At 35.6% G+C, this 24,450-nt stretch overlaps 2 protein-coding genes across 46 annotated transcripts in view; one reads left to right on the top strand and one right to left on the bottom strand.

Annotated features, from left to right (window-relative positions):
- LOC107994245 (transcription factor AP-2-epsilon) overlaps positions 1-24,450 on the bottom strand; it is a 236,105-nt gene that overhangs the window by 15,857 nt on the left and 195,798 nt on the right. For 12 of the 14 annotated variants that reach the window (XM_062071883.1, XM_062071888.1, XM_062071885.1 and 9 more), the window contains 3 exons: positions 19,157-19,372; positions 18,612-18,663; positions 3,041-3,239 (listed from right to left, as the gene is read on the bottom strand). In XM_062071883.1, coding sequence (XP_061927867.1) covers positions 3,041-3,239; positions 18,612-18,663; positions 19,157-19,372 — 467 coding nt within the window. The remainder of the gene's footprint in view (positions 1-3,040; positions 3,240-18,611; positions 18,664-19,156; positions 19,373-24,450) is intronic. The other 2 variants (XM_028664990.2, XM_062071882.1) reach the window with 1 other exon arrangement.
- Positions 1-24,450, top strand: part of LOC107994247 (KH domain-containing, RNA-binding, signal transduction-associated protein 2) — a 100,867-nt gene that overhangs the window by 24,362 nt on the left and 52,055 nt on the right. For all 32 annotated transcript variants that reach the window (XM_062071923.1, XM_062071925.1, XM_062071926.1 and 29 more), the window contains one exon: positions 15,803-15,891. The gene's annotated coding sequence lies outside the window, so the exon portion shown is untranslated. The remainder of the gene's footprint in view (positions 1-15,802; positions 15,892-24,450) is intronic.

Here is a 24,450-nt window from a genome sequence, read left to right as displayed (position 1 = left end):
CAACGTAATATAACCGTCGATCGTAAACCTTCGTTTGGTCATAAAGATGCAACGCAACTCGAAAGAAAGTAGAAGAAATAGATAAACGAAAGAGTGGTAAAGGAAAATTTACGATGTCATCAAATAACCATCTGCGAATAGCATAATTTCGATCCAACTATTATTATTCGCGTCATCTATTTGAATTAATTTTTTTTTTCCTTCATAAAAAAGGTGATAATCGTTTTCAACGATTTATCCGAAGAATTCTCCATATTTTTAGAGATATACATATTTTTTTTCTAAGTTTTGATCCTGATTCCTGACTCGAAGGACAAATTTGCATTAACATTTATGACTTCTTTTTTAAATCAGAATTTGATTCAATAAAAAAAAAAAATTCTATAAATTTTCGATTTGCATAGAGCATGAATATTTTATCGTGGAAATTTTCGGTAAATGTCCGAGAGGAAACTACAGAAATAGCAAGCAAAGATTATCTGCTCGTAAAATAGAATTTTATTTGTTTCTTATTGCTACATTTGTTTAATGCGTTTAATACGCTTATTGCTTAACTAGTCGTAAGTTGCTGAGGATTTTTTTTTGGGTCGGTGAAACAATAATAACGACATGACGTTAATACGTCTTATTGTCTGTGTTTCGCGTTAAAGTAGAGAGATTACAATGGAAAATTGCTCGATGGTAATTTCTGAAAGTCGTTAACCGATTGTGAGAACGGATAGATATGAAAATGAAACGTGAAATTATGAATAAAACATACGCTCGAATCGACTTTTACGATTGAAAAAACGTACGCGTGTTTCTCAGTTGGGGAGCGTGTAAAATTTTTTCTGCATCATTTCAACAAACATTTACAAGATCATTGTAAAACACACCGTGGTATAACCGTTTTCAGACGTAATTGTTTGCAATTTAAACGAGAAAAGAAGTAACGACGTTCCAACGTTGTAAAGAATTATTAACGTATATCAATTGCTGTTCTGGCTTTGAGTAGAATATAATTAGAAATACAGAAAAATTTTCATTTTTGAAAACTACTAGTCCGCCCATTCAACGTTCACTTGGCACGATTGAAATTTCGCATAATTCAATGACAAATTTTAATCGACCAGCGTTTCATCACGAATCATCAATACAAAATTCTACATCACGCTCATCAAGAATCACGCCCATCAACATTATTCCCTCCGAAACGAATATCCACCAATATCCATGTAATACGAAATAAGGGTAGCACCCCAAGTCTTATTTATATCGCCAATCGAAACGAGCCAATACCCTCTACATTCTGAAAGCATTCTTCTCTCAATTCCGCCACGAAATCGTCAGCCGATCGAGAAGGCGTGCACTCGTTGAGAAATCGAATTTCATCGCGCGATGGTTAATAAAATATCCAAACTCCCTCTTCCCCCAACAGGTTCGAGGGAAGTTCGATAAACCGAGTTTTAATTTTCGTCTCGATTCGAAAGGGGGGGATTTTGCTCGAAAAAGGCGAAAAATATCGCGTTTCTCGGGCTGCACACCGTGTCGATCGTAAACATTGATTCATACCGCGAAGGCAGAAGATCGTGGAGTGGTAAAGGAGGATGGGAGAAAGGGAAGAGGGGGGAGAGAGAGAGACAAAAGGAAGGCAGATGGGCACGGTAGAAATCTATGGTGGCAAGAGAACCGGGCGCGTGTAATTATCGGCCGGATCGCTATTCGAATGGATGAATTATATCGTCGCGGTCTGCGGTGTGTTGCATCGAATGCACGCTGGCAGGGCCCGAGGGCCGATCGCGCAACCAGGAATTGACACTCGAAGCTATGCAATTATTAATGTCTCATTTGCATCGGGGATAGATCGGCCGCTTTACTGGCAGTTTATTCACCGTTCTCCTTTTTCCTCCCACCATTGTGGAATTCTCGCTCGCTCGATCCACGGGACAATGCGAGCGATCGTGCTTTACGAACGGTTGGCGTCAATACATTTGAAAAGTCGACAGATATTCATCAGTTTTCGAACGAAATTAGAGATTAAGGTTCAGCAATCTGTAGAAACAAGATGCAAAACTCTTCTCCTCGCACGCAGTAGAAATATATTTGCTTATGCGATATATATGGCGTATAATCGAAATGGAACGATACCGTTACTCGGTTTTATCTATCCAGTTAATTAATAAACGCGCATTCGCTTTATTCGACCACCTCGTGCTCGAGCACGGACAGCGTGCTGATTTATGAGTTACCCTCTTGGAAGCGGGAAGAGCCGTTCTTTATCTGATTCACCATTTTACTCGGTCAGAACATTATCCGTTGCGCAATGCTTTATCACCAAAGGCGTGGATAAATCACTGTATACCTACGCCCGGATGTATCTCACGCACGTGAAATCCCTGTGCCTCGTAAGTGCATGCGCGAACGATTTTTTCTAGAGGAAACACGGGGATCACGGGGAGGAGATCCGAGGTGAGATTTGAATGGAAGGTGTGCGGAAGACAGTGGTAATAAACGATAATAGAGAGTTGTTCGTCTTCGTCGCTTTTCATGCACGAGACGTGTTAACGGACGCGGTTGAATCAGTGATGCGAGTCAATGATTCCACGTTCGCGGAAGCAGTGCTCGTAGAGGAATTAATAACGTCATAATAATATTATCGGAGTAAATTTATCGAATAGAAAAAAACGTTTCCAGCAAATTGACCCGAATCTCAATTAATATTTCCTCGATACTTATTATACATAATTTTGATCACATTCTCTTCCTTCATCGCCAATAATAATATTTCCAATCGTTATCAATGAAACTTCACGAAAGCTTATAAAAAGATAGAACCTCGAACACGGATGCATTTCAAACATCGAAGCGGCATCCTTTAAAGTTGGCGGAAAACGCGGCCGATTTTACGATATAATTTTCCCCAAAGCGCATTTTCCTCGCCAGACAAACAACTGTGGTCTGAACGGGGGTTAATCCCCTTATAGGATTGCATTATGCAAAACGAGAGGAGAGACGGTGTACCGAGAGGCAGGGTGATGATGGCGCGTATAATATCTCTTACCTCCGTAAGACCCCGCCGAGGAGGCTCGCGTTCAAGCATTCCGGTGGCGATAGTCGTCTTTGTACCTCGGCTACCGTAACTTTGTACTTGCTGGTGCTGCTTAGTAACGATAATCGTCCTGGAACCGAACAGAACACGTCCGAAGGCTGCGCGTTCCCGGTCAGCATCGCCTTCTCGCTCCTGTCCGATGGTTTCATGTCTGTAACACGTATGCGGTCCGAGGATTATGCATTTCACCGATTGGGAATCAATTATTACCGGGCCAGGTGAATTCGGATTCGGCTCGAATTCGTGGTTAATCAACGCTAACGCGATTAAAAACGTGGCGGATACGCGTGTAGGATGGGATGTACTTGTTTAAGAAATTCGTGGCCGTGTTTGCGAAATTGTAAATGGACGGAGATTGCAATTTGGATCGATGGAACGATGGGTGTTTAATTGTCGCTCCGCGTGTTTATTCAGGATATTATAAATTTGAATGTAAATGTATGTATATTTTTTTTTTTTTGCTCGAACGGCGACAAGCCCCGATGTAATCTTGTTGACTGAGCATCGCTGATAATAGGTTATCGTTTGTTGTTGTCTCATTAGTGTTTTTCTCGAAACGAATATTGAAATATTGAAAATATATATATGTTGAATGATAAAGGATGTAGAAAACTCGTATGGGTAGATAGGTGTGATGTAACGCTAAATAATGCTCATTATCATCGCCTTAAACTTTCATTCACTCGTATGAACGAGTGAATAGTACAATAAAATAGTGAATGAAATTCGTATTATTCGCTTCCTATTGAATAAGTGGAGTCTCCGAAAACTTTTATATTTATTCATAATCAAGAAAGAACTATCTGAATCAAATCAACGAGGACGATCGATTCTTAGACGATAGAAATGAAACAAACGATTATTTGCATGAAGAATATGAACATGTATGTTAGTAATAAATATAATAAATGATGGATTGTAACGCGTAACGAATTAACGAAATAAAATACTTTTCGATGTTACGCAACAGCTATCTCCTTCTCTAAATCGGTAAAAGCGATAAATTATTTACGTTTCCACGTAAAATATTTCTCAATTAATTTGATTTTCGGTTGATGAAAGAGGTATGCCATAATAATCCTGTGTTCTGCCCGTTCTTGTGAAAGGTCAAAGACTCGGTTCAACGAGTGGACGAGTGGGAAGGAAGGAAGGAAGGAATATCGAAACCGAAGGTTCTTCCGAAATTACCTTATCCTCCCTCCCTCTTCCTCCCCCTCCTGTGTGTATATGTATAACCATGATATCAGGGCAATATTATATCCGCGAAATATTTTAAATTCGTGGCCGTGCCTCCGTCCCGTTTTCGTTTCTATGCATCCGATAGTCCCGCATTATTGCATCGTTGCTCTGGAATGCTTAATATAGGGCCGCGGGGTCCGGACAAAGCCGTGTTATTACAAGGCGAATCGATGGTCAACTTATAACTCGAAACTCTTCATCGTTGCTTCCCTCGATCATGAGCTACACCTATGGTTTATGGCAGTTTAGAACGAACACTAGTTTTAAATCTCGATAACCTCGAAAAATTCTCGTTGAAAAATATTGTAATACGACATAACGTACGCCGTTTCTTTTTTCTTTTTTTTTTTTAATCTTCTTTTCTTCTCTCGTATATAATGTTCGGGTTTTATGCATAAAAAGTTAAACCCTTGAAGATTTTTGGGTGGATCGGGTGAAATACGGGTTGATGTTCCCTTTATTCTTTTTTTAATTCCGTGCTTTTTATTTCTTGCGAACGTAAGAATTTTGTTCGCAAATTTTTATCGAGATACTCATAATTTCCCCGTTCTAAGAATTGTAACTTAGATAACTTAGATAGGTTTAATTATTTTCAAATTCGAGAAAAATTTAATTTCTTCTTAGTTTTACTGTTCATTTCTTCAATTTCTCTCAAGTTCCAATAGTTGCAATATTCACGTCGAAATCCGAAGAAATTTATTTTGCCACGGAATCATTTTTCTGATTCAGTTGCGTTTTTCGACAACCTTTTATACCTTTGCTTATAGCTTTTCGAGAAGAAAGAGAAAAGGGAAGGCGAAAGAGGAAGGGAGAGAGGAAGAGAGTGCAAACAAGTTGTCAAGCAGATCAATCCACAACGACGTCTCGATCGGGCCGGGTCAAACGGGTAATAAATTTCTACGCAGACCAAATAGGTCGACGTGGATTTGTTCCGCGCTTATAAATCGTAATCCCGAGAATGAAGCGGTAGAAAATCGTGTAACGGTAAGCGGCATGTTGATCGAAATAATTTGGTAGGTTTAAAAAATTACATTTGAAGCAATTACCCGCAGACACCTGCCCGTTACTATATTTTATAATCGATATAAAAGAAACAAAGATTATTATGTATGTCCTTATACTTTCTGACTTTCACCATTTCGATTTTGCAATTTGAGAAATTATTCGATCAATTATCCAACACGATTGTTTTCTCATGTTAACTAGATAAGAAAGGAAAGGAAGAAACGTCGCTCTTCCTTTTTTTCAAAACTTGAGAATTTGATTGAGAAGAAGAAAGAAATTTTCCACTTTTTCTCTTCGAAATTCCACGTTTTATATTTCACGGATTAGAAAAATCATATGATATCAAATGTCAGAAGGTATCGTTTTGAATAAAGAAGAAGAAGAAGAAGAAGAAGAAGAAAGGAAAGAACGCTTCGAGAAACGTTCCTCGAGTTATCTCGCCTTGTTATCTTCATCTCGGTAACGGCACTGGAAGGTGTATTAATTTATTTAATGGGGATAACTCATTTTCTTTGCTTACGTTCTTGGCCACGTTATAAAACGTGTAATTATCCTATGGATCGTTTTAACCTTTCCACCGGTGTGAATTGTGAAATCGTCTCAGGGATGAGCCCGTTATCGATCAATCGATCGTGAGTTAATTACTTAGGTATGTTATCGATTAATTCAAGTGTATAAACGATCCCGTGACATTTCCATTCTTCGATTCTTCTTTTCGATATTACGATATCAATCGTAAATAAGTCGAGACATCTTTCGATATTTATGACAAATGTGCCCCTTTTTTCCAAGGGATGTTCAACGATATCTAACTAAAACGATCGTTACTCGATTTATCTTAACGACTAAATTGCAATGCAACGGACCACGTTGGTTGGAAATTATACCATGAAATTCATTCATGGCAGTAATTTGCAAATTGCTAGGTGCGCGTTGAAAAAAAAAATATATATATATATTTCTTCTTTTCTTTTTTCCCGCGTCTTCTTTATCCTTATTTTTTTCTTTTCCTTCCATTTTTTTCACTTTCAAAATTGCGTTGCGTTGATTTATTGCATCGTTGTGAAATCACGATTTAAGATGGTGACTTAAGATAGTATCATTATGTCACATATGCTTGTAATATATGCGTTTTATTTAAGAATAATATCATTGTGAAAACAGGGGATTTAATGTGACTGTTTATCGAGTTTTAAATGTGAGAGATACTGTTGAAAGATCGAGTGCTTGATATTTCAAGTGAAAGAAAAGTACACGGCCATAAATACCTTTTCAAATTTACATACCTTTTAATTATTCTATTTTAATTAAATGATAGATACAACTTGTACGGGGGAAAATTAAGATATCGCAAAAAAGGTATTATATTTTTATTTTCTATTGTTTCCTGAAATTCGCAACTTTCCATTCCCATACAACATTCCAACTAACCAAGAACGTAATTTCACAAATCTTAATACCAAAGAAAAACGTAATCGTATTTTAAAATTCAACTCGTATGGATTCGAAACTTAACCGACTAATGAGATTTTCACTCATCCTTCGCGCTCTCTTCATCCTGGATATGGAAAGCACGTAATCCACATCCACGCCTCGGTATCCAAGGATCGGTGGCGCGTCTTGTTTTAACTCGAGATAACGTCTAGGAAGTCGCCACCAGATAATTTGTCACTCGGGCAACGTGGATATATTACCACGTACTGTTGAAACAAAAGTGGCAAAAGCCTTGGTCACGACTTCTACAACCGTGAAAACGACTCGTTTCTACGTTGCACGGGTTAAACAACCGGCTTTTATGTTAATTACGGTGCTCATAATATGGTAATAATAATAGACACGATACGTTGGTTACGGTATTAGATGATCCTTCGTGGTATAATTATATTCTTTTTTAGAAATTCTTCGAAAGGGAATAATTTTGATGATGATGAATGGAAGCAGGGATAGATATTGATAAAAAGAATAGAAAATTTTTGCCTTACGTGTTACGGTGTATGTTTCTCTATTAAAATCGCAATTGATTAATTGAATAAAATATATTTTTATCATTCGACTTTTATTTAAATGTTTAGAAAAGGAAAAATGTTTAGAAAGATTAGAAAGAGATAAAATAAAAATAAGAACGAGAATACAGATTGATTCGATCATTGATTAAACTCTCATCGACCGATTAATTTCGCAACAAGTTTTTCACTTAATATTTTTCACTTCGTTAAAACAAGCAACGATCGTTTGTCAGAGACATTGAAATGGTATCGGCTATATTGCCGAAGCGTGGGTAGTCAATTAAGCTCTGGAACAGCGATAAATCGTTGCTGCTGTTTGATCGGGAGACTGAATAAAACTTCTTTCCATTTGACGTCGGTGGATCTCGAGCACGGAACAACTATCTGACAGGTAGATTGTGGCAAATGGTAAATCGTGGGCGGAGATTGTACGTTCGGCACAATCATTATAATGTTAGGAAAGTTACAATGGAGTAACATTATCGAGAGAACAGTTTGATAATAACACGGGCCACGTGATTCTCGATCATGAAGCTTGTTGATCGTTATCTCGCGATATTTTCTCCTTGCTGAAACTTGGCTCTTTTGTTTCGATATGATGAATCGAAATAAAATATTGAAAGAGAGAAATTGTTTGATCAAAAAATATTACGATATTTTTTTTTTTTTTTATTGAAAATTCTTTATCATTATTAAAATCAATTATTTTCTTGAAATTTGTTATTATTTATCCATTATTCGAAAATAAACTCGTTAATAATTTAATCGGTTGAGCGAATCAATGAAATTTAATAACGTTTTATTAAAGATTTTATTGGTTATAGGATGATATATTTTGAAAATACGAAAATATATCATAAATATAATTCGAATATTGCAATCTTTGTATTGTTTCCTTCGTGTATGTTCATTTTTCCCCTTTTTATCTTTTCAAATTGTATCTCCATTATCAATTCAATATTATTAATCGATAATTTGTTGCAAACACGGGAGCCTAAATTATTCAATATTAATTCATATTTTAGCATTATGAGTTAAATATGATCAAACAGTTATTAATTTCTCGATAGTTTTTAATCAAAGAATTATTCATACTTTATATTTCCGTTTAAATATTTTAATTTTATACGATCAATAAGCGTATTTAATCAATAAAACAGGTTCCAAGAAATCGACAAAGTTACATAGGCACGACATTTATACTTGTTCATTATCATTCGTTTTATTACTACTACACACACACATGTCAGAGATTTCTGACAACATATCTTAAAATTTGTTCGTGCATTTCAATGTAGCAGTTATCAACGCATATACGATCATACATGGCCAGCATGCCATCATTCATCATTTGTATATCTAATTAAATATTCGAACAAGGTTTAAACAAGATTTGAAAAGTTTTCCCTCGTGTAAGGGAAAAAATTAAGCGTCACGAATGCAGTTCTGTAATATATATTATACGTAATTTCTCTTTTTAATGTTGTCTGTTTTTCTTTTTTCCTTTTTTTGCACGAAGAAAACATTTTGGTATCAAGTCACGACGCTATTCATTATATTCTTAGGATAAACGCAGTATTTGGTTATTTATAATCTGTTATTTATAACTTGTTAATTGTGTCCGTCTAAAATTACGCATTTAATTATTTTATTTAGAAATAAAACTAATGAAAAGTAAAAATAAATTAGCAATTTTTCAATTGAAAAAAAATATCGAAATATTTTCTTATATCAATAAACGAAAAGTAAAATCTATATAATAAGGAAGAAATGGTATGTTGTCGAGCACATGAGAAACGGCAGATTGCCAGTAGCACTTTTACTCGCGATGGCTAATAACGATCGTGATCGAGGGGTGCAATTTTCATTCCAACGGAAACGGTGGAGAACACAACGAGCGGAACACGTTGGACGTCAATGAAGCAACTTGGACGGTTAAACGTTGCAAAAGAGACCCACATTTATACAAAGAACATTTATACCTATCCTTTTGGCGGGACAGAAGGCAAATCTTCGATAATTTGCCGGGAATAAAGCCATGCACACGTGATTATGATCGTGAATGCGTTTCGTAGAACTTATTGGCGGGATAATGGAGCTTAATTTTGAATGTTAGCCAGAAATATTTTTAGTTAGTTGGATTACGTCGTCAGAAAATACTCGAACGTTACTTAAATATAATATTTGAACAATGACTCAACTCTTACGTTATTCTGTTAAAAAACTTTTAAAAAAAAAAATTTGTCCCAAAAGAGTTAAATATTTAAATTACGATCAATGTGGTTGCTTGTGGTAGATTTTATGTGGAATCTTGGAATCTTTTCCTTTTTTTTTTTAAATTTAAAAATAATATTATGCACATTCTTACAAAAATGATAGAGTATAAATAAAAAGTGAAAGATTAATTGCAGCATCTATGGAATAAAACTGTAAGTCGAATTTTTAAAATTCATTATACTTAAATTCATTTTAACAAAGATTACAAAGTAGCAAAACGATCTTCTTCATGTCTAATACCTACATCGAAGAACGAAATTAAAATATCAGAAGAACATATTACCTATATTCAATAAATGAGAGATATATCTCTTTTTCAAACATATTGAAACCGTAAGAATGATTTTATCCCATGATTATCTATAACGATTATATCAAATTAATCATTCTGACGTGAACATGTACAATTGTTAAATTTCAAACTATGATTGATGACGAGGAAAATTTACTCGAATGATAAAAATTCTATTCAGAAAGTACGATAAAGATTGAAAAAAGAAACGATTACAAATATGATCAATCGTTGATATATACACACGGATTCCAGTAAAAAAATGACGGCTTGCAAAAGTGCCTACCAAGATTGATGATGAATAAATCTATCAAAAACAAGAATGGATCGAAAATTATTTCTTTGCGAAATTCAAATCTGAAACACATCGAAAGTTTCGAAACTCTCGACACCCATTAAAATAAGTTTGAAGCACAAACTCGATCGACCAGATTATTATATCCTCAAGCAAAAATATTTCTCTCTCAAAGTTCTCGAGTTTCGGAAAATTTAAGTTTGGAAAAACTTTCCAAACTTAATATCCGATCTTTAAAAGAATAAAACTTTATTTCATCCGAGGGCTGAAACAAAAAGCTTAAAAAAATCCGCAAAAAAGCTATAACTCAATGAAATATAAATGTAATACATACACACATCGGTGAAAAGTCATCCGAGGAAAGGCGATTAACTTCTCGGCGCATCATCGATTTATCAATCGTCACTCATACGAAGAAAAAACTTAACGATTCTGTATTATCTATAGCCCCGGGGATATTTAGAGAGATCATTTCGAGTTGGATGTCTATGATTTTAATGATACGATATACGCCAGTATTTGTGATTAATAGGCCGATTATGTAACGCGATTATTGCACAGGTGTATTGATAAATTAAAAGCGGTCGGTTGCTAGCGCGAACCTTAAATTAATCGATGCGTGCGGTTTCGTTGCTTTGTAATTAAGACACTGGAGCCAGTTAATACGAATCGATTCGATATTTCGATAACAATCCCGTTTTTCTGGATATCACTTCGATCAAATTGTTACGAAACGAATTTGCAAGAGCTCTTCTTTTTCTTCTTGGTTTTTTCGCTTGTGGTTTTGTATTTATACGTGTGTAAATATATGCACGTATTATATTTCATAAATTGCGATTAAAAGAATGAATTTGTAGAATTATGCATATATTATTTTGAGATCTCGATTAATTTTGTCCAAGCTGAGGTATTTTTAATACAGGCCTATTTCACGTACGAAAATATACTTAAAGAAAGAGAAATGGAATTAATTCTTTCCAATTTGTGCTTTATTTTATCATGATCTCATTGATGATAATTATTAGTGTCTCGAGATTTTATCATATAATAAACTTATCGTATACGATCCGCCATTGATACACTTTTTCCTGGAAGTGTTCTCTTTATATTAATATTACATAAATGATAATAAAAAATAATTGTGATAAACGATAATTATCCAGAAATAAAAGTGAAAAAAAGAATCAATGGATGAGAAATACGGAGGACTTTTTTCAGAAAATTACGTATAAGATTCATATTCGTTTAAAAAGGGAGAATGTTACAAAAAATAATATACAGATTCTTTTTCTTTATTAAAATTTATCCACATTAAATTGAAGGTCTCGTTTACTCATCCTTTTTTAATTCCTCTTTTAATAATAATAATCAAGAAAATATTAAACTCTCACCAATAGTAATTTTTCTATACATTCGTTATTCTATATATATTCATTTGTGTCACGTTTATGATAAATTTCGCGGATCCATGGATCAATCGGTTCCAACTCATCAAAGATCGTTCACTGCTCAAGGCTGAATTTCAACGTATTACGTAAATGGACGTGAAACTTATCACGCATTTGGTCGACAAATGTACCTTACGATCTCTCATCGTTCGCCATTCCATCACAACTTTTAGATAATCTTTCACGAGTGCTCGCTCCCAGTGGATGGTAACGTGATGTTTTAATTGGTCTCGCAAACCGATCATTTGTTCTTCCGTGTTTTTGTTTCACAATGTTGCACGGCCGATTATCGATCAATGTCGAAATAAGCGTGCGTTTGAATAATCATTCGAATAAAGTTTCTATTACGCGCATTTACCTTTGCCATGCCTCGTTTTCGAATATGGAATCGCGTATTAGTTTCTTCCTTTCCCAGCCTCGTTTCTCTATGTTCCTCGTGCACGATGAAAAATTATCGACACATTCCGTGACTTGGCTCAAATAGGACGTAATTTATGAGTTTGTGATTGATGTGAGTAATTTTTAAAAGTTTTAAATTACAATGGGAAAAATCGATCGAGATTAATCTTGGCGAGTCTCGTTCTCGTTACGTTAACTCGAAGAAATGGGGTTGAATTTGATAGGTGTTTCATCAAATTTTTAATTTTAATTCCCCTCGCCCGGAGGTAATAAATAATTTTTCAATATCCCGCTTATATATCATTAGGATATCATAACGATTAAACGGGAACTTTCTGCGAAGTAGAATGTAGAGAATTTTATATGAAATTAAAGATTCGATTAAATATTACGATATCACTCGTATTAACTTTTTTAATTCCAAATTAATTAATTATGTAAGAAAAACAACTTCGATTTTAATTGGTACAGTTTTTTCTGCACCTATAATTACAAATAATATCCACATACGTATACTATTCTACTCGCGTAGATTAAATATTTTTCCTAATATTTCCCTATAAAAAATCGTCGATTCAATTCGTATTCAAATATCGAACAAATCTTGGGAGGGAAAAGTATTCTCCAACCCGAAAGAAACGATAAAAACCTTGCACGCGCGCATTCCAGTAAAAGGCGTTAATTCGCAAAAGTGAGAATAGCCTTGAGCCTTGGAGCCTCCAAGTTCGCCACGTGCAGTGTGTCCCGCGCACGCACAATTTCCTGGGCAATCAACGTCCCGGAAACTTAACCAATCGCCTCGTAGAAACGAGTTCACTTATTTCTCGACCTTGATTGGTTACCACCGAGGGGCTGGGGTGTGACTTTTCGACCCTGGCACTCCAGGGGTGTCTCGTGAGCGAGGCAGGGATCCACCTGGCCCGGGGGCAACGCGCCACTGGTCCTCGTTAATTTCATTAGGCCATGAATTCTGGGAGGTTGGCTGCCCTTGAACAAAGATGGTGGGCCACCCTCCATCCAAAACCCGATCCTTTCGAATCGAAGGGGGGAGGGGACAATGAGAAAAAGGCACTTATCCGCCGCTCCTCGAGAGGAGACTTTCGATTGAAATCGATTTAGCGGCCACGTTCGAGAATATACTCGATCGGAGATGGGATCAAGTATGATGCATGCAGGTTTTCGTCGTGAGTATTTGAAAATGATTCACGTTGTAGAGAGGAAAATATTTTCGAGTAGGCGAGATAGATTAGAAGATATTTACGGCGAAAATTTGAATTTGCAAAATAATGAGGAATTTCAGAGATAATCTCTTGTTTAAAATATTCTCTAAAAGGAAATTAAATTTATTATATGAGGTATATATATATTATGTAATATTGCACATTCTAGATTTTAAGTTGTAAAATAATAATGTAAAAGTAAAAAATGATTAAGATAATATGCAACCAATGTTCGAATTGATTTTTTCAAATCTTTAATTTAAATAGACGTTTCAATTATTAAAGATAATAATATATATATAATGATAAAAAATAATGATAAAAAAGATAATAATATATACAATAAATAGACGTTTCAATTATTATTTATTCTAAAATTTTTGAATATAATATAATCTCCAAATCTTAAGATGCTTCAAATAAAGTAGAGGAAACGACAAGAGTTTTGTACTTGAAATACATTTTTAATAAATATCTATGCTATATGATTTAAATCGATATATTCGATAACTATTGAATGTATCCTCGTTAGAAAAATCTTATTAATTGATATTGAAATAGCTTGATGTTACAGCATTTTTTTAATCGTGTAATTTGTCGGAATAATTAGCTACTTTGATAAATGCCGTGAAATCATTTGATTAGTGATAGAATAAGTCTATTCAAAAGTTTTTTTACGAGAAAGATCATATCTCGAGGTTTAATGGTTTAAATGAGATAAATGGAGATCAAGATTATGCTGTAACATGTTCATTCCTTGGCCAATTTTATGTAGCAAAACGGTATGAATGAAATTTTTATAGATAGAAATGTCTGCTTAAAATTCAATACGAAACTTTAGTAGTATATTCTTGGGGGAAATAAAAAGAGATCTTTTTTATTTTTAAGGGAAATATTGGTCTGGTATTGCTTAACTAAACTACACGGGATAACGAGACACGAATTTCTAATGTAAAATACAGCATTGGCGATCTAATGTAAAATACAGCCGCTAGAAATGTAATCAAATAAGAAAAAGATGCATAGAAATAGTTTCATTTCGAACAGGTTTCCTGTAGATGATGCAACCAATTTTTTTTTTCCTTTAATATCGATACTTAAATCGCTAAGATAATGTATGCAGATAAAATGTGAACTCCGTTATAGAAAAAAGCGCGAAAAAAAACCGAATTATTCAGATATATGCAACGATTAATGAATGAATCGTTGGAATTGCAGGCGCCAAAGGGTAAATAAAATCCTACCTGCGTGAAAAATGCATAAAATTTAAATTATTATTAAAAAATCAATTGCTGTTAATATATAGTGTTGAATTTACGAATTAAATTTTCAGAATATTTTTTTTTTTATTCAGACAAATTTTTATACCTTTCCAGCATACATTTATTCATTAAAAAAAAAAAAAAAAAAAAAAGAATCAATATATCTTTGCGAAATAAAATTTACGCAGCATAATTCATATAAATAATAAATTCGTGCAAATGAATAATCTCATTTTTAACAACGGTAACGAGACGATTTTACGCGCGTGTGTATTGCACGTGTTGGACGAAACAGGTTTGTTGTGTCGAAGATTAAAACGAAGATATTATCATAATATGCCCTCCTAATGAAACACAACGAGACGACGACTCTCGTCCGATATCCAAAACGCAGGCTCGCTTCGTAAATTACCGTTCTAGTCATAAGTCAAACCGATCGACGTGGAAAGGCGCGCATAATTTTCAGATTTGAGCTCTTGTCACGGGTGGCAACACCCATCCTTCTTCTTTTCGTTTACGTAATTTTAAAAGAGCACAATGCGCGCGTAACGTGCAGAAGTAACGAGGAAAGTTAATTGACCATGGACACCATTGACCGGTTAAATTAGAAAAATCATTAACATGGTAAAGAGATGCCTGCTGGCCTCATTTGAATGATTAATTGTTTCTAACGCGACACGGTCTCATCGTTGACGAAGGACGATTGATTAACCACAAAAACTCGTTTCATCTCCTTACGCGCCGCTTAGCGATCTCTTTTTCTCTTCGCGCCTGTTTGGCAAGTAGAAAATTACCCTGTTTTCGAATTTACGTTCTTAGGATTTCTTGAATATTTTTTCTTTTTTTAAAGTATTTTTAAAAATTAGATTCTTTTTTTAAATAGAAATGGATCTGAAAAATATCCTTCGATCTTTAACTTTTGTGATATACGTTTATTTGTTCTTGTAAGATTTTTTTTTTTATTCGTTAAAAGAGGAACGGATTAGTGGTTAAAGTAGATGTCAACAGATGTCAGATTATACGCTGTAACGTGAACTTGTAGTTTAATGTGATTTGCCAACTAGTTATCTACGACCTGTAGTTATTCGCCAAATGTTCCAACTTTTTTGATTTCTGAATGAATTTTATATTATCTTTTCTTCGATATAATAACACACATATTTCTTTTATCAAAAAAATATTATTCCCCATACTTTCCCCAATTTCTTCGATATTCTTTCAATTTTCCCAATCAAAGTTTTCAATCTTAAAATTTTCAATTTTTTTTACAGTTCCGAGAAAAATCCATTTCGTTCGTATACCTTGGAGCAACGTTAAACTGGTAAACTGGAGCACGTCGAGGAGTGACGAAGGAGCCAAGGTAAGCTGCAAGTAATTGTATAACCGGCTTCCGAGAAACGGAACACGTATGTTATGTTGTATGTATTTGTCGCTGCTCTCGCCAATCGGCTCTATATTTCAACGTGTGACGAACAATTTTTACAACGTACGTAGGTGGAGGTGCGATTTTTTTAATTTTGACGCGGATCGAAATTGACACGGTCGTATCACAGAAATATTCGATTGTGATATTAATATCAATAATTTTTCTTGAGGAACAAACAAAAAAAAATCTTCGACGGAGAAAGGTTGAACTATTCTCTCTCCATTAAGATCCCACATACGTATATACACGGAGGATGAAAGAAGTCGCGCCCGTTAAAGTGAACACGCGTCTCTCGGATACACCTTTCTAAATTCGACGATACAATGTCGAAATACGTGGTTCGAAACAAAGGGACAATGGCGGCTCGGGGTGGAAATGGAAGGGAAAACTGGGCAAATATAAGCCGTGAGAGGGCGCGTAACAAGGCATATAATAACCGACGGTGACGTTCGAACAAACAGCCATCTGTAGGTAATACCCCCGTGGTGTGTAACGCCCCGAAAACTGCGCCCCGCCAAGAAATTACAATGACAATGAACGAAATCCGACCCGCCTCGGGCCAATTCCACTCCAGTTTTATTTCTCCTTCGCACCTCCGACACCCTGGCCTAACCTATACGCACGTATCTGGCCGAGTGGACCGGTAACACCTTTTTTTTTTCCTCCCTCCTCGCCATTGTGATTCGGAAAAATCAAGAATCGCATCGAGGGTTCTTGTGCTTCGTTGTTTGAATGAACATTCGGCCAAATTTCAAGACCAAGTAGTAAGATTTTGACGAGTGTCTCACATTTCTAATATTCGAATATTCACCTCGTCTCCAGTAAGTTTAATGTGATTACGTATCGATCTAGCATTCTTTTATCTTCGAAAAGTACGTCCAAGTGGTCTTTAGTCTAGATCTGTGTCATTTTTAAGAAGATTTCTCGATACGTTTCGAAACGATAGATTTTAATCAAATCTATATCATTCCATCCATTCAGAGATTCATCCTCCTCTCTTCGAAACAAACGGATAACCGGTTCATCGTTACGCAACCGTGCGTATCGGGCAGTCTTCCGATAGAGAAAAATTTCTGTACACGTTGAAGTCGAGAAAAACTTCGTGTAATGGAACAGTTGGAATAGGAAAAACATACGAGTCAAATGAAACTATTCTGCTGTTCGTATAAATTGGTTATCTGTAGGTTTATACGCGGTTCCGAGAATCGGTAGCGAGATCGGCGTGAAAGTGCGACCCACTATCGGCTAGGCGATTTTATTAAACGAGTTTCCGAAGATAAACTTTTAATTAAACCGATGACGTGTGGACTTTTACCTAGTTCGATGTTATCTCGACCGTTTTTTGACAGGAGGGGGGATTGGAAAATGAATTTCAGCGGAGCGAAGAGGGGTGGCGAGGTAATTGGGTTTATTATCTGGCAATTTTGTTTCCCGATCAAATGAGTTACTTCGTGGATGGTTTTTATCGCGATTACCTTAATCGAGACGACGAGAATAATGCAAGATGTAAATAAAAAAAATTGGTTAAATAATCTGCGAATAAGCAACTTCTTTTTCAGCTTGGATTATCGTGGGTAAAACGAGAAACATGATGTAAGAGGAAAGATTGTGGTTTTTCGAGTCAACAATATCTATTTTATCGCTTAGAGAAATCTACAGAAACTGACATTCCTCGATTCTTCAAATCATATTACCACTTTTCGATTTTTATTTCAAAACACAATTGAATCATCGAATCGTAATTATATAGATACACGTCTATCTCGAAAATGAAAAATTTCAAATTTTGACATTTCAAAGAGTAAAGATTCTATTTTCGCATATTTAATTTTCTTTAAAATTATATAAAGAAGATTGAAAAAACGGAAAATAATTTCTAGAAAAAACTTGTATAAACTTAAATGCTATGTTCGTAAATTTTTTCCGCTTATCTATCCGAATCAACGTCAAGATATTCTCTATATTCAGTGTTAAATTGAACGACGATTAAAAATCCTTGTGATATCCCTCCCTGTCCCGGTTGTGCTTCATTTTATTCGCAATTACGGGTCTTTAAAATTCTATTAATGGCGGATGAAGGACGAAGGCCATCTACTTTTTTTTTCTACCTTTCCATCTTTGCTTTTGAAATTCACAATCCGTTCACGGAGAAGCAATCGATACGACACTCGAGGAGATAAATTCTAATTAAAAGCGGCAAGTTACCGGCATGGCTATTTTATATTTCCGGTTTGCGCGGCGGACACGTTTTCCACGCGATGGGAATAATGCCCGCCACCTCTCGCGCTTTTATCCTTATATACGAAACGTAATTCCTTTTTTTCTCTTTTGCATTCGCGTCTTATCGCGTAAATTTGTCGATTCGATTTGGTATTTAGAACACTGTTAAGAAACAGAGGAGCGTGGGCTCGGAAAATAGACGGCATCTTTCGAGATCGAGATGGACGAGGCCGATACGATAACGATTTAAGTGGCGCGTCTGATAATGAGCATTTAAACCGGTGGGGAACAGGTTTAAAGGTTCAAGACCGGAAGGAAGTCGATTATCATGGAAATAAGATTCATCTTGAAAGATCAATCGCTTCGGGATGATCATAAAGCGATATTTCTTCTTTTTCGTGATTATTACAAGCGATTAGGATAGATTTACTTACTTTTTAGGAGAGGGAGATCGTTCATGAACCCTCCATCGTCCACGTTTGTGTTCTGGAAAGAATTTAAAGAAGAGATTAGAGTGTATATACATATTCATAAGGGAGTATAAATTCTAATTTATCTTGAATTAAAAGGAAAAAGTTGAAAGTCGAGATACATTTTAATGGAAGTTAATTCTTCCACGCGAAAGCAAAAGTAATAATTTAATCTTATAAATAAAATTCGTTTTGCGATAAAATTAATGAAATTCGTATCCACTCTTATTTATTTACGCTTGATAATTCTATATAAGAATAAGATATCAGGAGGATTTGACTTCTCTCCTTCCCTCCCTCCATAATCTGATAATTCAAATTTTTTATTCTTATGTATAGAATTAAATAAACATTAAACTTTCTTCGTTCTTTAAACGATCAGAGAAAGATCATAAGAGAAATCGATTGTGGGATCGCAATTTCTTCGTAAATATTGTCGTTTTGTAGCATTTCCATTCGTGTCAATTGTAAAACAGAGATAATAGAGAAAATACGTTGCGATTACGTACATCGTCGCTCACCTGGGGGTCGTCTACGAGGCTGCTGTGGAGAACGAGGTCGGTTTGGTCGAGGCCTGGGGGTGGTAGAAGGGCGTCAGGACGGCGGACAGCGCCATATTCGACGCCTCGCCCGCCGCCACCTCCACCTCCACCTCCGCCTCCGCCTCCTCCGCCTCCGCCGCTACTGCGTCCACCGTCGTACGGAAACGACGCGTGCATATTCGTCTGAAATTCATTCAAGGGGGAGAAAAAATACGTTATTCGCGATATTTATGAACTATCGTAATCATAGAAAAAGGATTTTTATGCAAATTTCGATACAGTTGGAGATTTAAGATATTTTGTCCAAAGATAGTTTTATTGAACATTACGCGAATTCCTTTTACTTTTTTCCTGTCAAATAATGAACTAATTAGAATAACAATTTAGAAAATGTTTAGTTTTATCTATATTTATATTTGAATGAAAGTTTCGAGTATTAATTTATGTGGTTTTCAAAAAATTCCATTCTCTTTCTAACGAAGAATTCATTAATATGATAAAAATTATCAACACATACGGTTGATAATTGAACGTTAAACGTTTCCATTCGAATTAATGACAATTGCGAAATGATTACGGCCACGAAAGAATCGTTGAATGGAAATAATCATGGTATAATTACTTTTCCAGCAAGTCTTGACACGTTGCAGTGAGTAAGCCGCGTTATTTAAAGACAGGTGTAGATTACCTTTTACGCAGATTGTCAACATTATTACAGGTATTCTAGGTCACCTAATCGTATCCAATGTAACTTCTTTACTTCTGTTTTTTAATGCATCTCGAACAGAAAAAAAACAGTATTCATTTTAATTAATTACCATATCCACCATATCAACTCGTACATCCTCTTTTGTTCTAATTCCTCTATACGCGTCTTCTGTTGTACGATAAAACAAATATATTTTAATCTTAAAATTCTTCTAAAATATTATAGAAACGTAGGATATAAATTTTCTCTTACGATGAAATAAAATCGAGAGAAATTCTTTTACCAAAAAAACGTGAAATTAAAAGGGTTCAATTCTCCAAGTCCAATCTCAGTCGAGATACGCAAACAATTTCTTTGTGAGAAACCATTATTATTACGTAGGAACGAACAAAAAAAAAAAATAATAATAATGCAACTCGAATTCACGTGTAATTTTCCAAAATGGCCCGTCCGACTCGATACGATAATTAGCCATAAATCCATCGTGTGACATCGGTTTAATTCGACCCAAGTACAAATAAATTTTCAACTGGCTCGATAATAATTCGTCGAGGCGAGCGTCGGATATTAAAACCAATTAAAACCTCGATTAATCCTGTATCCAAGAATTACGTAAATCGATCGTTCCTTCGTGCACTTTTAAAGGATATCGCTCACTTCACTTCGGGGAAAGGATTAATTTTATTAAATTTGCAACGCGCGCGGAGAGTTGGAAGTTGTTAAAAAAAAAAAAAAAAAAAAGAAAAGAAAAGATTGTATTATACATTAAGATGAGACGTGGCGGGATGATTGTAAACGATCACCGTAACCGTTCATAAATATTTGATCATTACCGGAGAACACATTTATTATTGTCGTGCGGTACACGTACGCAGTTATATCATTGCCGCATAAATTATTATGATCATCGTTATAATAGGATGTGTGGATTAAAATTCAAAAGCGATGAAAATTGATGTTTACGATCGGTGATCGCCTCCGTTCCTTTATTTTACGTACTTGGCAAACCAAATATTGTTTTTTTTTTATTTCCACGTCGTGTACATATATAAATAATTTCCCTGGGCGAATCAATATAATTGTTTATCAATTTTAATCTTATCATTTCATAATTCCATTTCAATTTTTAATTCGATTGGACGAACGTTGAGGTTAGAACGAAGATTTAAGGGATCAATTTTATGGATTGAGGCAAAAGAAAAATTTCCGAAGCTTAATTTCCCGAGTTGTAAGCAATTTAATTTTGCGTTAAATAAAACAAGATGGAATAATCCCATCTTCTTCCCATCTTCATTTTTCTAAAATTAAACTTGTTCAATCAACTCGAAGAATAATTGTACACATTTCTGCGTATTAATTTTTACTTTCTTGAATTTCGTTACAAAGTTACAGTATCAGGTTAAAATATTCTTATGTAAGAATACGTACAAGATATAAAAAAGAGAAATATATCGAGGAGAGAGAGAGAAAGAGAGAGAAAGAGAGGGGAAAAAAAACAAAGGCAGTCTTCTAAGAATCGAAACAGAAGATAGACATACGTTCAGAATCTTAATCACATCCGACGAGAAAAACTAGAGATTTTATCGTGTCTGCAAGTCGGTCACAAGTACGCTCGTGTTACGAGCCCTTACCATTATTGCCATATATCTTTTCTATGCGATCCACGAGGTTCCAGCATCGAGAAGAAATCTCCGCGCACGTTTCGCCGATTTCCTATCCAGATTGTTCGCTCCATTGTAATCGTTTTCCCCGCAACGACTATTCTAGATTGTTGCGATACGTTCGTTTCTGGCCAGCGAATGGAACGAGGAAATAATATATATATATATATACAAAACTTTGATATACTGTTCGATTTATCCGTGAATAGAATTAAAAGGTTTCCACGATCAAAACGAGATGAGACGTAAAAGTAATACGAGCTACGATGTAATGTAATATGAAAAAAAAATGTAAATCTCGATAATCTCGCAACTATTAGTTTAGAAATGCTACTTTCTCTTTATATCTTTTTCCCGTTTATTTAGACATTTGTCAATTATTGTTATTTTCTTCGTAGTAAAATATGAGGGAACGTGTTGTGCGTGTAATTCAGTAACTCATATAACAATCAATTAAAATTACAGAAACTTAGCAATTTAGTAATATTATAATGATAATTATTACACGTTTTATAAGTTGAAAGATGAAAAAAATTAGAGAAAGAAAGAGAAATGAAAATAAAGAGGAAAATTTAGTTCTTGCCTTGATTATTTATCAGACATGTAATTATCCCGGTATTAATACAGCATAAAAAATAATTGAAATTAAAAACTTTTCCAACTCCGTTACGTCAATCCTTTTCAATTATCCAGAAGAACTATCCACTATCCTCCACGATTACGTTAAGGTTATTAAATCGTCGGAAGGATATCGAAGCGAAAATTATTTGAAAATCGCGCGATTTATTGCGCGCCACGTCCATTTAGAGCGCGGCTTTCACGCGGCAAAGAAATGGAAACGCGGCGCTAATTAACCCGGCCAACATAAGTGGACGAGCGTATCCACTATCCACTATCCATCGTCGTGTTAGTTATAAATTGATGTAACCATGCCACCCGACTAATGAGATGAAATGTGATCGCCTTTCCCTCGTTAAACGCCGCGGCGGGATGAAGTCACGTCGGCCGCTATTCGAGGTATCGATACTGATAAATGGGACCACGCGGCGGAAATCAAGAGGCGAGTCCTCCGCGTTTCCTCTTGCGCAATTCGTGCACACGCCTCTCTCTGTTTCTCTTCGTTTGTCGAGGCGTTAATCGAGAGACAAAATTGCGCAAGAAATTTTTGCGCATAACATGGTGTTATGCGATCGAGCAAATATTTGTCGAAATTTGCGAGGATCTTCGAAGAGGAAGTTGAGGACAAGTCGAAGTCCAAGCGTTTTCCACGTGTAATTCGATCGTGGTGTTTTGTTGGTTAGAGTGAAATTGTTTGTAGAGAAGGAATATGATATAATGATTGGAAAAATTGAATTGATCTTTTTTTTAATGATATTTAATAAAGGAATGTGGATTATCATCATTAGAGAAACGTTTAACTCTTCCCCGAGTCGAGTGAGAAAGGCTCGACTCAACAATAAGGCAGATTTTCCGAATCTGAAAGATCCCTTGGCGAAGAGGCTGTCACAAATTGTACTCTCTCGAGCATAAATGTGAAGGGATCCAGACGAGATAGCTACGTATAATTCAGTATAGAACGCGTGGGGTAGGAATAGAAGGAAGCTACTCGTTTTCAAGGATAAAGCTATTGGAATCGGTCGAACCACTTGGTTGATTATTGGCATTGTCGTCTCTTTTTCAGAAACTCTATCATCGTCCCCTCCCTTTCAAAAAACGTTTCTCTCCTTTCTGCTATCGATTATGTATTTTGTTCTTAAAGAAAAAAACATAGACAGACGCGTACAATTTATAATTTTCCATTACATTATTCTAATGTATAATGTACACTTGTAAATGCAGAATGCAAGACAAGAAAATCTCAATTTTTCATATGTTCCTATCTAAAAGATCTCCATCGATCCATGCCTCTCTTCCTTAATTCCTTTCGATCGCGGTAATTTATAATTTCCTGACATTCGAACCTACTTGCTAAATATCTAATATTCGAAATATATTCTGCATATATCCGAATACAATAAGCGCGCAATGCAAAATTGCAAACTCACATCAATTCTCAATTTTCAATTTTTCACGCGTCTTTTATCTAAAAGATCTCCACCATAACGTGAAACACTCTCTCCCCCGATTCTTTTCGAACGATCCCAGTAAAACGTTGTTCATCCGTCTACCTCCGTGTTTCTCTTATACTACATTTTATACTAGAAACTACCGTATCATTGTTGTTCGGGCATGATGTAACATTAGTCATCGGCAGCTGGAACACCGCTTATTAATCGTTTTATCGCGCGAGATCAGTGATTACCGATTACACGGCCGATCCAACGTTACCTTGGCGAGTTACACACATGTGTCTCGTTCTGTAAAAATTTTTCACTGTGCCCGGAAGTCGTGGTTTCTCGTGGGTCGCGTAAACGAAAAAAAAAAAGAAGGAAGAAGAGGGCGAGTGGAGGAAGAGGGTGAAGGACCGTTTACCCCTTTTACGTATCTCCAACACTGTCTTAAGGATTGCAACGCTTGGCATATTTCCGTCAAAGTAAACGTCTCTGGCATCCTCCCCGAGGGAATGCCAAAGGTCAGCCGAAAATTTAATAAGTAAATTATTCGAGGAAGGGCAAGGAACAATGCTTGGAGAGGGTGGTCCATTTCCTAGATATCGAGTTGTATTGGGATTTAGTTAGAGGAGACGAGAAAAGTATTTTATCTGTGTACGTGGACAGTTAGTTACCGGAGGACTAACGTAATTCGTGTTATTCGTGAAGTTTATCTAGAGAGGTTTATTTAAGAGAAATATACATATGTTAATAATCTTATCATCAGAGTGACAACATTATATTTCCTGTTATTTGTGATATTTTTACGTGTCTATAAAAATAAAATGTAACATTTGACGA

Source organism: Apis cerana, linkage group LG2 (assembly GCF_029169275.1).
Source record: "Apis cerana isolate GH-2021 linkage group LG2, AcerK_1.0, whole genome shotgun sequence".
Classification (NCBI taxonomy): Eukaryota; Metazoa; Arthropoda; class Insecta; order Hymenoptera; family Apidae; genus Apis; species Apis cerana.
This window is presented reverse-complemented; position numbering and strand designations above follow the sequence as displayed.